Here is a 14,340-nt window from a genome sequence, read left to right on the forward strand (position 1 = left end):
GAGTTATTTGCTCTACACTGTTAAAATAAAGTTAAAAGTCTCATTTTGCACAATCAGGGTGTCTCAGGCTCACAGAAATTTGCTTCCACTGAAACTCAAGCGCTTTTTTCTCTGCTCAAAATCAGGAAGAAATGTCTCAAGACACTGGTGTGATGCAACAAGGTCAGTTATCTTCGGGGGGGGAACCGAGGAGAGTCAAGCTGTCAAGCTTTGAATAGCCTCTGGCTCTTATCGGACCATGCAGACACAGATAGCTCTATTTATTTGCATTTCTCCTTGGGTCAACCTGGGAGGCCAGAAAACAAGGTTTCACATCTTCTTTTTTCATCTCATCGTCCACTATCAACTTTCCCACGTTGCTACCCTCATTTTCAACCCCCAAGCCTCTTCAAAAAAGGAAATATTACTTTCCTTTTCCATTATTTTGCCGTTATTAGCACTTCTGGTTTTGATTCAGGCTCTCGGCTCCAGCTGGAAAAGGCCGACCACCCTCTCTGTGGCAAAATCCTGTCATCAGAGCGACTAAGCTCCACGGGGGGAAACCAAATAACCTTCAACGATCTCCAAGAGGCTTTCGTGACTCATGATGTATTAAACAAACACTCAGGGTACGAAGCATGTGTCCTATCCACCACCCCTCGTTTCCCACTCTCTCAGCGGTTGACAAACAGATGGACAACTCAGAGCGTCTCCTAAACACCAGCGTGACGGAGGACATTTCTCAAACAGACACACTGATTAACGGCGGCAGAGAGAGGGGCGATTTTTCTGCTTTGTTTTGTCTTTGCAGTCACTCTTCAGTCGCTGAGGGTGGTCCAACAGAGTGGATAATTATAATGGTCTTATTTTTTTGTGCTTTCATCTAATTTTGTGCTTTGCAAACTGCGATTTTAAAGGATAAGTTCACCAAAAAATTAAGATTCAGTCAATATCTACCCGTCCTCGAGCCGATGGAAAGTAGAGTGAAGTCCACCAAACATTTCTCGAGCATTGCAGCATTCTCTTGAATCCAATTTGGCATCTTGGGGCTTCCATAAAAGTACACCATACAAGTTTTATGGAGCCATTTTCTGTTTTTTTCTATTGTTTGTTTATTTTTTTATGTCCCCAACTAGGAGAAAGCTGCAACGCTGTTCGGCTGTGAAGCTCCAGAAATGTTTTGTGGACTACAAAACCTCACCCGAACCTCAGAAATCCTCCAGAGGATGCACACAAAGCCCTTCTTGAGACAGAGCAGCACTTTGGTTCAGAAGTTGCAGAACCACAGATGGTAAGGTGTGAGGTGTATAAGAGGGGCATAGTCATTAGTCTCCGACACACCTCTAAATACCTTTCCTTTGGCTTTTTTTTCTGCTTGAAAAGCAGAATGGGCTGGTAATGACAAAACCAGGGTTCACCTTGCAGAACAAAAAAGCATTTGTCAACTGTAGCACTGCAGAGGACAGTCTGTCACAGTGATGATGTGAAAAGTGATGCATATCGGAGTGTTGTGGTGCCCTCTGTTTGTGCTCTGCTGTATTGTACATACCAAACACGCCTGAGCTCAGTGGGTGGTGTGAAGCAGTTAGCGGCCCGCACCCCTTGTTTTCTTTGCGGAGCACCGATCCACTCTGAAGGTTTACAACAGGAAAACAGCAAAGAGTGAGTTGGATGCAAGATGTTGTTATGCAAGTAATTTAGGTCTCCGATCAGCCCCCCCTGCTCCGCTTGGCAGGATTTAGTTGCCAACAGAATCTAACAAACAAAAGAATTTGAGATCTGTTTTTATTAATCTTGTCGGTCTATGGAGGCCCAGGCCTGCCAGGTTAGAAAAGTTAAACCTATTAAAGTAAAAATACGAAGTTATGAAGTCAAAATGATGATTATATTTATTTAACAGAAGTCAGAAATGTGAAGTAGTACATCAAAATGTTTCATTTATTGAATGAAAAATCAATAAATAAATGACAAATATAAGATTGTAAAGTAAATATCATAACATAATAAGTCAAAATTATGAAATATTGAGTGAACATTATGAGACATTAAAACAAAATGATGAGATTATAAATCAGAAATATGAGAAAGTAAGTAAACATTTTGAGACGATGCCTCAAAATAATAAATCAAAATGACTTGAGATTAAGTTAAAATAATGTAAGAGAATAAATTAAAGCATTAAGGAAAAAAGTTAAAAATGATTTTGAAATTATTATTGAAATTATGAAACACTGAGTCAGAATTTGTGTTCTCGAACAAAATTGTCATAAATATGAGATTTTAAGTGAGATAAGTCAAAATGATGTGAGAGTAAATCAAATGCTATGAAAAAAGAAGTCAAAATTATGACACTTAAAAATGTTTTTTAACGATTTAAGTCAAAACGATTTATTTCACAAATTTGAGCTGCAAGTTTTTAGACAAAATGTCAAAATGAGTTTAAAAAAAATCCAAATTATAAGAGAATAGGTCAGAAGTTTTAGAGAATGAATAAAGAATTTAAAGAATAAGTTAAACATGTTTATTGTACGACAAAACTGCTTAAAGTGACTGATAGAAAGTGAGGTACTAAGTCAAAATTATGAGATAATAAATCAAAATTATGTGAGAGTTAGCCAAAATCTATGAGGCTATAAATCAAAATTAAGAGATAAATTAAAATGTTGGATTACTGACTCAAAATTATGAGATCCTGAGAATTTCAAAGTCAAAGTTACGAGACTGGTCCGATTTTTATTGTCTTAACGTCTAATTTTCCCTCCTTTTCATGGCAGCATTTGTCTTCCATACCTGCCTGACCTTGAAGTAATTAAACAGAAAATTACGTCAGAACCTGCCAAACTGCAAACATCCCGGCACACATCAGCCTCAGATAACCTCCCATCGGACATGTGTTTGTGCTGAAACACTAAAAATGAGAGTAGAAGATCTGGGTCCCAAACCCAGCTGTGGGCTCCACATTCCTGACTCCTGCCATAGGTCCCTTTCACAAAAAGTTTTGACCTCTGTTGTCTCCGTCTATAAAGAAGCAGGGCGCTCGGTGTTGACAAGGCCAGTCTAAGTGAAGGACAGTGGGTCAAGGACCAGCAGCTGTCTCAACATTGCCACTTTTTTTTGCAGCTTGGATGGCCTGTAAGGTCACAGGAAAGTCAATAATGAGCAAAATGAAAAGTGACAGTCATGGAGGAGGAGATCATTTTGGTCATGCATGGACAAAACTTCCCATTTTTTCCTTCTTAAATCAAAAAATTTGAGCCAGAACTCATATGCTGTGATTCAGTAAAAGTTTCCTCTTCCCTCAGTGGGGAATTCCTGTATGCAGAACAGGGGAGGTGAAGGGTTAATTTGTGGCCGGGGAAACCTGATGCTAATTAAGTCTGAGGAATGCCACATACTGACATCGTAGCGCAGGAGCCCTCAGAGTGGGTCAGGCATGGAGAGAGGCAGCAGTAATGCGTCTGTCTAATGTTTTTATTCCTTACTGACAGACCTGAGAGGCAGCATCACACAACCTGGAGCTGAAGGTAATCATCTGTCACGAGCTGTCCCTCTCTCTCAAGCATGATAAAGTTTATTTTCATGACTGATTGACTTTTTCTTGGAGATTTCTTCCAGATGTATTATTTGGGAATCTAACTTTTCCCTCTTTTGCAGGGAGGAAGAGATCAAGCTGATGCAAAAAATGGTTTTAGTGGCACCGGCGCTGTTGCTGCTCCTCTCCTGGGCATCGCTGCAAGCTGTCGCAGAGATCTGCCGGGGGACGCACTGCTCCGGCGCGGAGCACGCCGATCCAAGACCGTGCACCGGCGCGCACTGCCCGGGGAGCAGATCCTCCAGACCTCCCCGCCAGTACAACCCGACGACGCAGGGGAGGGCGGCGCAGATAGTCGCCAGCCAACACCACGCGTACCCGGGCTCTCCAAGAGCGGCGTCGGAAGCGCATCACCCGGCTGCGCAGCCTCTCCGCGGGCGGCACGGTGACAGCGGCGGCGGCGCGCGGTTCAGAGCGCTGGACGCTCTCCCCGCAGGGTGCACCGATGTGGACTGCGCCGCTCTTGTGAAGCAATTTCAGCCCACTAATGACACCCGAGACTGTAGAGGGATCGAGTGCAGACTGCCGCTGAGGATACGGCCAAGTAAACCTCGAGCGAGGTCGTGTGTGGGAGAGGGATGTCTGGTCGGATCAGAGGAGAGCGTCTCCTCCGCCGCCGCCGCCGCCAGCCAGCTCCCTCCTCCTGTCCATCTGTCCGACAGAGCCGCGCAGTTTCTGGGAGATTTTCCGGAGCTTGGATATCCGTCGCCGGAACTTGGCAGCGCGCCTTTGGGTGTCCAACTCACATGTGACATCAAGCCAGGTCTGCTATCGTCATCATAAATGTCATCTTATAAAATTAACTGTGGTGTTTAGTTGATTAAAGGCTGATTAATCTCTATAAAAGGGGCTTGTGAGACATTTCTGGTTGAGAGACAAGCTGATGAATTATTGTCTTGGCCTGATTTACCAAAATGCATTGAGTACTCCTCTTTATTGGCTTTGCCCCCCTTTTCCCACCTGTGATCAGCAAAAGTGGATTATGGTCTAGAAGGGAAAAGGAAGACTATGTTGACCTTTATCTCCAAATGATATCTGCAGCCGCTCAACTGGAAAAATGTCTCAGAGTCAATTGTCCAGAAAATGTAGAGAGCTTTGATGTCTGTCCATATAGGAAACTTTCATCGACTCGGCCAACAGGAAGGGGTCACTGGGTGTTCACACTTTGTTCCTGCACATCTCATTTAATCGCCTCCTCCACCCTCTGTCTGATCTCATCTTTCATTCTGCATCAGGTGAGAATGAAGTTCCCTCCGAAGATGCCCTCATCCTGCACCTCCAGCTGGCCAAGGGTCAGGAGAAGCTGGTGGAGGCCCTGCGAGCCCAGCAGGTTGTCATCCGTGACCTGCAGCAGAAGCTGGCGGACCAACAGGAGGCGCTGCTCTCCCAGCAGAGGGAGATCCTGGATCAGCAGCGGCGCATGTACGAGCAGATGGACGTGGTGAAGGCCCAGTACGGCCTCCTCTCGGACACAGTCAAGCAGGTCTCCTTCCAGGGCCTGCAGGGCGAGCTGCAGAGCTACTTCGAGAACCACCTGGCGGGGCTGCAGAGCCAGGCCCGCAGCCACCTGCAGAAGTCCTACGCAGTCCACAAAATGGACGTGGACACGAAGGTGATGGATGTAGTCGGGGAGGCTCATTTGCCTCAACCTCTGCTGGGGTGCCCGACGCCCTGTGGGCAGGAGGAGTTCTGTGATTTTCAGAGGGATCCACCGCAGTGTGAGAAGTGCACCATGTGTCCGCCGGGCTTCTTTCTGATCTCGCAGTGTTCTCCGACTGCAGACAGAATGTGCCAGGTGTGTGACCTTTCAGATACTGATGCTTCCTCTTTGACTAACAGCCTTGTCGCTGTATTTTTACTATTGTCTTGATGGTGTGACTGATATCTGTCCTGCATTTGTGTTATCTGCGATGTGTGAAAACCAACTGCAATCGAGTGTGACTGGGTTTCAGCTGGTAGCTGTCAGTGGTTTTCAAGCATATGTCAGCAACACTGAAAGGAGACACTGTATTTTAATTGTTTTTCTATTTTGGGTTGCTACTAGAATAGTAGTAAATGCTCAAAAAGTGCATCAGATTTGAGAGTTTTAGCTCCTGTCTCTCTTCTGAATATCAGGTCTGGTCTGATTGGTCGGCTCTCATACGCCTGAGCTGGCGCCGCTCAACCGCGTCTCTGCTCCGCTTTTTGACTTTCAAAACCTTTTACATGCACGAAAACATGGAAGGAAAGGAAATAACTGAAAAAGCAAAAAAGGCAAAAAATATCAGCTGTCTGCAGTTTCAGTGAAAAAACGACGACACTGGCAGCCAAAATCGCCTGAAACCTGTTATTATCATCCAAAATGTATTCCTGATGATATTCTCAATTTGTATAAATTGCAGGACAGAGATGAATGCCTTGAATTACCAAACATTTGTGGAGAGCGAGTGAAGTGCCTTAATACTCCAGGTGAGTTCAACACTTTGCTTATTTCCCCCTAGAACCATTTCCTCCCTTTCTTTTATTCATATATCTTATTCATATAAAATCCTGACAAACAGAAGCCTTTTTTTTCCACTGACAAAAAAAATCCTAATGCACTGCAGCTCTTATATCTTCTTTTCACTCCTTGGATTCTCTCTGGTCTCGACTCCACAGGGGGCTTCAGATGCCTGGGAGTGTCTGACAGAGATGCAGTGATGGGCTTGTGCGGTCACGACTACTTCTACAACCAGGAGCTGCAGGAGTGCCAGGCCTGCTCTGACTGCGACGGAGAGCCTGTCGCTGTTCCCTGCACAGCCGTCATTGACTCTGTCTGCGGCCCGTCTTCAGAGAGCCGCCTCTCCCAGTCTTGGCGGGCCAACGTGGTGGTTCCCCCTCCACGGACTTCTGGCGCCAACATCTTCCCCGGGCTTCAACTAAAAATCCGAGGCAAAGAGACGACGGATCTGCTGTCCGACGAGGCGGGGCAGGTGACGTTCCTGCAGCACGGCCTGGTGTGGTTGGATCATAACTTTGCGATAAAGCACAGCTGCAGGAACTTCCTTCAGGTGGGGATGAGGCTCAATGGGAGCCAGGAGGAGGAGGGTCGGGACCTCAGTGCTGCTCGCATCGAACAGCCAGATGGGAAGTACTTCCAGGGCGTCAGCATCAGCAGCGGAGTCGAGGTGGAGCCCAACCACACCTTCACTCTGCTGCTGAAGAGCCCAAATCAACACTGCAACCACAGCAAGGATATTCACGTCTACGACGTCACCACTCCCTCTTTCAGCCTGCTCTGGTTGTCTCATGATACCGGTGCCGTGGCTATGACGGCTCAGTTGTCCCTGTTGGCGCACTACCAGACCAGCTACCGCCCAACTTTCCGCATGACCTCAGTGTCCGACCCGTATATGATCATTCTAAGTCACGACAACCGCGGCGTGCGCTTCACAGAAAGCGGTGTTGTAAAGTTCGTCCTCCAGCAGGCGCTCTACTCCATGGGCCAAACCTGCATTCGAGAGGGTTTCTCCTTGATCGCCTACACTAATCACAACGGGACTGGCCAGGAGGTGATGCAAGCCTTCAAGACGGGCGTCAACTACAGGGACACCTCCATCACCCTCTCTGGCGCTGTGAGCGTGGACAGCGGGGACACGCTCAGCTTTGAGATCTCATCTCCGTCCCAGTGCAACATCCGCTACTTCGGGGACAGCACTGGGATCAGTATGCTGAGCCTCATCTGGATTCCTTCGGCGGTGTCATCAGCCCTGACTGCTACTGTGTCCAGGACCGGTCTGCCCTCCGGAGCAGTCAGGAACAAGCCGCTGTTATTCCAGCAGATCAGCGCGGACACGCCGCAGGTTCATTTGGCACGCTCAGGGGAGCCGAACAGCCGGAAGAACTTTATATTCCACGACAAAGGGACGGCGAACATAGCCCTGAACCTGAAGCTGATACACTCTTGCAATGTTGTTAAACTCACCTTGCAGCAGGTGGGCGGTCAGGGCGGGCAGGCAGGTCCTGTGGCTCAGCAGGTGTCTGGTTATATGCCTGAGGGGAGCCAGTGGGCCAGTGTTGGGCTGCGGGCCTCATTTCAGGTGCAGAACGGTACAGCTGTGTTTGTTACTCTGGACTGCATCCGCGGACGAGTTAACCAGATAACACACGAGGGCGGCACTAACATTTCAATCCTCTGGGTTGCAGTTTGATCCAAGAAGGGATGAAACCTTCAGTAACACACTTTGTGAAAAAAAAAAGAAAAAAAGACAGTTTTGCACGATATTGAATTGCAGAGCAGATTCAACAACTTACCAAATGACGGAAGAATACTGTTTGATCATGTATTACACATATTTTGTCATATTATTGTTTTAAATGCATCAGCTGTTTAGACTTTTATTGTGAAAATCTCTTTTGTGTATGATGTACATCCTGTAAGTACTGCCTTTGCTTGAAGTACTTCGGCTGGTTGAGCAGTGACCAATTCTTCATGTGAGTGCGAGTGTGTGTGTGTGTGTGTGTGTGTGTGTGTGTGTGTGTACAGTATGTATGAGTGTGTGTACATACATGTGCAGTGGTGCTTATATATGTGTGTGTATGAGCGTGTGTAAACACACACTGGCATGCCTACTTTTGCATATGAGTCGTACGTATAACCTTCCATTCCTGCACATATTTAACTTGCGTACTGTATGTAACAAACCTTTCTGTATTATATCGTTAAGCTGTAAAAAAAAAAAAAATGGTTTGACATTTCAGAAGATATGCTTATTTGCTTTCTGGAGAGTTGAAGGTCATATTGATAACATTTTCAGTAAGAAAGATCTTGTTTAAAAATAAATAAAACATCTGCAGAGCTTGTAGAAAGGTGCAGAATAAAAGTATCTCTACACAGCTGGTTCCAGCTTCTAACAAGGTTTTTGAACTAAGAGTATAACGACGTTGGTGTCACGTTTCGTCAGCGATCAACAGTCTTGGTAGTTGCCAGTTTGGGGAAAAGAAATGTAAAAATGGCTGAGTTCTACGTTATGCGCCGAGCATACCGTACTGCCCTAATGCTAGCTAGCTAGCGTTAGCGACATTAGTTAATGCAACAGCCACTTGAAGGGGCGGATGATTGGTACAGCAGCGGTGTTGTAACGTAAATGCAATGGTAGCGGGACGATGGAAGGCTGAATGTTATCAATGACACCTTTAAATGAGAAGATTGACTCCAGTCTCAGCAGCTGGTTAGCTTAGCCTAGCACAGAGACTGAAAACAGTGGGAAACAGTTAGCCAGGCTCTGTCAAAAGGTAACAAAATCGACCTACCAGCACCTATAAAGCTTTCTAATTAACGTTATAACTTATCGATACAAAAACTGCAGTAACTTCAGACCAGTAAGACCAGTCTTTGTGCTAAGCTAAGCTAACCGACTGCTCCTGGCAGCTTCATACTAACTGTACCAACATAAAAGTGGTATCGATCTTCTCATCTAACCCCAGAACATTAAGTAAATACGCGCATCTTCCAAAATGTCACGCCCTTCAATGCTCTGAAGAGTTTTGTCATGCAAGAGCTGAACGTATACGAAAATACTATGTAGTAAACTTTCAATACGGAGGAGTTTTGGTTTTTGATGATGTTTTTGATGATATTTATTTGCCTTTTATAAAACAGGACTTTTGCATTTACACTATAGAATGCATATATTTGTCAGACATGAGAAAAATATAAACATATGTCCAGTATAATAACGATAAAGCACTGAGTAGGCAGTGTTGATACTCAGATACATGCAGTGATAACTCCTATTTTTATTTGCACGCGTATAGTTTAACATAGTATTGTGGAATGTGTCATACTTTGTTATTCTTTTGCCTAAATGCTGTTTCCCTGTGAAGAGTCGCCCATGCGTATCGGTCCTAATTGCCTCTGTGTGTATTCTGTCCTCGAAACAATTAGGCACAATTAAGTGTTGGCAGCGAAGCCGCCACTGAAATTCTTCAGCTTTATTCTCACTTCATTATGTTCAGTGTTTTTGTTTCTCTCTCTCTCTGTTGTTGGGCTTTCTGCACATGTCAATGCATGCATGTTTGTTCAACACCAAATAAAATGTACATATATTTTGCCAGAAAATGAAATTTCACTCCAGCTTATAAAAGCTAAGTTGCCTTGTTGGTTTTAATCCAAAGAAATGTCAACTTCAGGGCCAAAAACAACAATCAGAGGGAAGATATTTCACCAGTTTGCTGGATGATTACCGCAGGCCTGTATGTATTTAATTTAGCATCGTGTGCACCTGAAGCATTCCTCTCCAGCCACATCACCTGACCTCTCACGTAACCTTTATTCCCGTATCTCGACATTGATTTTATAGTGGACTTTACCTATCATGAAAATCAACATTTCACAGTGAGCAGCTATTATTTTCCATTAAGTTTAAGGGTAAAAGTTTAACTTTCAGACGTTACTCATTCCATTTAATCTCCAACATGCTGAACCCATTTCAAAGCCACCTTATTCAGCAGCAAAGGTGCCAAATTTGCAGACATAATACCTGGAAAGTCATACGCTGTATTTTCCTCTCGATTGGTCTTAATCAAGTTTAAATTATTCCTCCATCTATTACCTATAGCAGAGCTTTTCCTCAGTTTAAACAAATAGCCTGCGAGTCAATGAGAGGGAGAGAAGGGGGGGGGGGGAAATAGGTCTGGTTGTGAGAAACAATCAAATGTTTCTGTCGGTTGTCTGAATTGAAAACAGGTGTTTGAGCGGAGCGGTGCTCCAGATGTCTGATGCTGTAGATCAAATGAGACCCACAGCACATGAAGAGCTTCAGAGACATCAGAGGGAGAAACGGGGACAGTGAGTCAAAGCAGGAAACAGGGAAAAAAAACAGGAGAGGAGTTTGTGTTTACTGAAAACGTCGTCATTAAAGCTCCCGTATTCGATATCGTCTACATTAACAGATAATCAAAGACTACATGCTTGTTTCACCCAGCTTTGTAGTTCCCCCTTACCTCTAAAATGCTTCTTCTATTTCTAGCAACCAGCAGCTGTTTCCACCAAAAAAGCTCACCTCATGCTTCCCAGCCTGCGCAAAATGGCAGACAGATAAAATTAGCAATTAGCTGGTGAAGCTGCCAAGCCAAACGTCTCGCAGCTATTGCAAAGAGCCAGTTATTTTCTCCTGGAATGGGTCGAGGCCAGAACTAAAAAGCAGAGAATGGAGCTAGATTCATCAAGTGGCTAGAAACACTCCAGACAGGGTACACTGATTGTTAGGAGACCTAATGCACACAGGTGAGATCCATCAACGTGGCACCCAGTCACTGAAAGTTTTGCTACTTCTTGGCCACTTTCTAGTGAACAATAACCGTTCATTAACGACCCAAACCTCAGACCGTACCCCACAGTCGAACTACTTGTGATCCGCCCCAGAAAAAAAGAGAGAAGACATCATTGTAATTAAAAGACAGGGTTTATTACACACAGCTGGGCTGCACAGGATGAATTTTAATATCTTTGTTGATCTCGCGCCGCCATCAGGTCGAAATATGATATGTTTAATACTTTGTTCTATAACCAATACCTGCAGAGCTGATGGCATCTGAATTAGCTTACCTGTACATGAACGTTTGAAGCTAATTATCAATTGTAAGCATGCAAACACGCAAAATTAAGCATTGTCTTTGTGAGATGGTTAGTGTTCATCGCAATGCTGTGCTTATGCTCAGGTTAGGTTTACTCACAAAATCCACTTGGTCAGGGTTAGGAAAACATCACGGTGTGGCTTAGAATACATGGTTTGATCGCCATGATCAAGGGTGGAGATGGTTCGTCTTCCCGCGAAAAATAGCCGGTTTTTGTCCCACAAAAATGGCTGGAAACGTCCCCAGGTGTCCTTAAAAATATCCGGTGGTGTGACTCGAACTGCGGTCTGCTGTTTGGCAGCCTTGTTGGCTTGTAATAATGGAAAATTAGGAATAAAATTACGAGCATTTTGAAATACTTTGATTGCAGTCGAGAGGAAAATGAGCTGAAAGCTGAGAGCTCACCAGCTGAATAGCGTAGCTTCATACTTGAACTTGACTTAAACATAAAATTTCTTCAATTCAGATACAAATAACACCAAAAATGTGTTTTAAATATGGCCAGACCTATAAAAAATGTGATCAAGTCAGCGATTGTTATATGCCATTTGCGCCTTAACATAACTTTGTACAGTACAGTGTTTTTGCAGCATTATTCTGTAACTCAATGGCAAAAACCTCCAGAATGAGGACATTTAAATTTCGCAATGGATTTAATTTCCATATTTAGACTACTTAGTGTGATTTATCCCCAGAAGAAACCAACAAGCTGCTTAAAAAATCAGCGACATCATTACAGACTTTCCTCACACCTCGTAAATCCACTGTCGAGCACCCCGACAGTAACACAGAGCGGGGAGGACTGCAGCATCAAGCCCGACCACATGCTCTAAACATTTCTCTGTAGACAAGAGGCCTCGGCTTTTACAGTAACATCCGCTTCTGATTAAAGCGAGCCTGTCTCCAGCTTTGTCCTGTTTAAGTCAACATCGGAGCAGACTGGGGCCAGGTTTGGGTTAGGAGGGTGTTCACCTCGACCACAAATCACTGACTGATGTGTCTATTAACATGACACCATGTTGTAGTTTTCCCAGCACCCATGAACAAATGATGCGGATTTATAGGGTTAAGTTACATATTTTCCAAACTTTAAAATGAGTAATATTAGATGCATTGGCGTGTTTAGTTCCTGAAACAGTCGTGCTTTTTGTAATCATCAGAGATTTCTGTTGTGTTTAAGTTACTTCCTCACATGCCTTCGACTGTTTGAGTCAAATCCAAACACAAAAACCCCTCAGAAAGCAAATAAACTCACAACAGATGCATTGCGGTGATGAATGATGCCTCTCTGTTTTGCCACAGTTACGCTGGCATGCAAGTCTGCAGCCCATCCAACACGTCCTCAGACCTCAACGACTGGATAGGGGCGACTCCCAGAACAACATACATGACTGTTGGAGAGTACTAGAGAGAGGGGAACTGGACCTTTGTCGTCACGTGGTTGACGTTAGAAGAGTTTGGTCAGGGTGAGGTACCAAAAGACTTGGGGAAACATCATGGTTCAAATGTAGTATGTTAGGAAAAAGTTATGTTACGTATGTGACATAAGTTAAGGATGACTTTTGGTTTCAGACGGGACACGAACAGCAGTCTATTGTCTTTGTTTAACCCATCAGTCCACCCCAACCTCTTCCTTCTGCGTACCTCGTCGTTCTTTATACTACGTCACCTGACTTCCTCCTTTGCTCCCGGCACATTTACTACAGCCACTAGAGGTCACCACCCGACAATAAATGTAAATATGTGTCGTACGAAGCTGCTTGCACAGGCGACCTACGTGGCCGTTTTCTGGTGGCGCATCAAACTCAAACTGTTTTACTTTAACAATGAAAACCATGAGCTTTCTTCTTAACCTAACCACGTCATTCAGGTACCTTTATTCTGAAAGTTTAACTGGACGTTTTATGTTCATTACTGCTAACTTGACCAAAGAGGAGACGGTGTTTTCACGAGTAGGTAGTGGTTTTTCTCCTCAACATTAACCCGATCATCAGAACAATCTTTACATGTCATATGTATCATATTGATATTACTTCAAAATGCATCATATCACATCCAGATGACAGAGGGGTTCAGAGGGGATGGTGGTGGAGTTGAGCGAGAAGGCCGCCAATCCAGCGACCGCAGATCCAGACTGCGTTTCAACACTGTAAGTGTGAAACCACTGGATATTTTAAAGAAGGCCTCGGGACAATTTCCAGCTGAGATTGTGGCCGTGTGTTTATCATCTCTACTTTCTCTGCCTCTGAGAGAAGTTTGTCTAACTTTGTTGCATCTTAAGTGCAAAGCTACACAACCCTTATATGTGAGTTCGTCATAAGTGGTTTGTTTTCAGTCGTCGTTTCATCATTAATTCTCCGTCATCCTCCCTTTCTTGTGCGTCCACTCATCTGTCGCAATCCCCTCCCCTCCGTCGTCCATCTGTGCCGGTGTTTTTCTCCTCATTAGAGAGCTTACTGATGCATGAGGCGATGGGCCGGCAGGTCAGTAGCCGCTACACAAAGTGGGGCTCATATTGAACAGCCTGTGAAAAAGTTTCTCGCTCTGACAAACACACAAAAAGTTGACCATCAAGCTCTTTGAATTCCTGAGATTTTCTACGTCACTGAACATGGAAAAGTCTATCAAAGACCACTTATTCTTTTATAGTAGTGGTTGGTTTCTCGAGGATGTTTTGTCAGTCGAAACCTCTACTACACTTGGAAATAATCATGCAGGACATGCTGTATCTCCCTTTTCCCAGACTTGGCAAGAGTTCTGCATAGTTCCCTCCAGTGTCGGGTAAATTCCCAGATCACCAGGAATGCATTTAATTTTCTTGTTCTTTAGCTGACCTTAATCATTTCTGCATCAAGGGCGATCCGAAACTCCCGAGCCACGGGGATCAGTCAGTCTGGGCGTGGAAATAAATACCTGTGTGCGTGTGTGTGTGCACAATACACACATGTATATGTAAAAGGAAGTGAGGCCTGTCTTGCTGTCTTCATGAAGAGGCCGTTTAAAGCGCTGATGATGAATAATAGGTTGGCTGAATGTGTGCGAGGGAGTCCCTCTGGTGTATATTTAAATGGCGGAGAGATGCTCTCTCACTCATATCAACTCCCCTGTGGTCCGGGAGGTTAATTGCTTTCTCCAGCAGGCGCTTACAGATTAACTATCTCACTGAATGCATC

At 44.6% G+C, this 14,340-nt stretch overlaps 1 protein-coding gene across 1 annotated transcript; it reads left to right on the forward strand.

The window, feature by feature from the left end:
• The first annotated feature begins 3,380 nt into the window (after positions 1 to 3,380).
• Positions 3,381 to 9,039, forward strand: nell3 (NELL (neural EGFL like) family member 3). Its single transcript, XM_073487867.1, has 5 exons — positions 3,381 to 3,503; positions 3,634 to 4,334; positions 4,807 to 5,366; positions 5,953 to 6,019; positions 6,209 to 9,039. Exons 2-5 carry the CDS (start codon positions 3,653 to 3,655, stop codon positions 7,738 to 7,740), a joined length of 2,841 nt encoding a protein of 946 aa, XP_073343968.1. The 5' UTR covers positions 3,381 to 3,503; positions 3,634 to 3,652; the 3' UTR covers positions 7,741 to 9,039.
• Positions 9,040 to 14,340: the final 5,301 nt, after the last annotated feature.

Source organism: Pagrus major, chromosome 19 (genome assembly GCF_040436345.1).
Source record: "Pagrus major chromosome 19, Pma_NU_1.0".
NCBI lineage: Eukaryota > Metazoa > Chordata > Actinopteri > Spariformes > Sparidae > Pagrus > Pagrus major.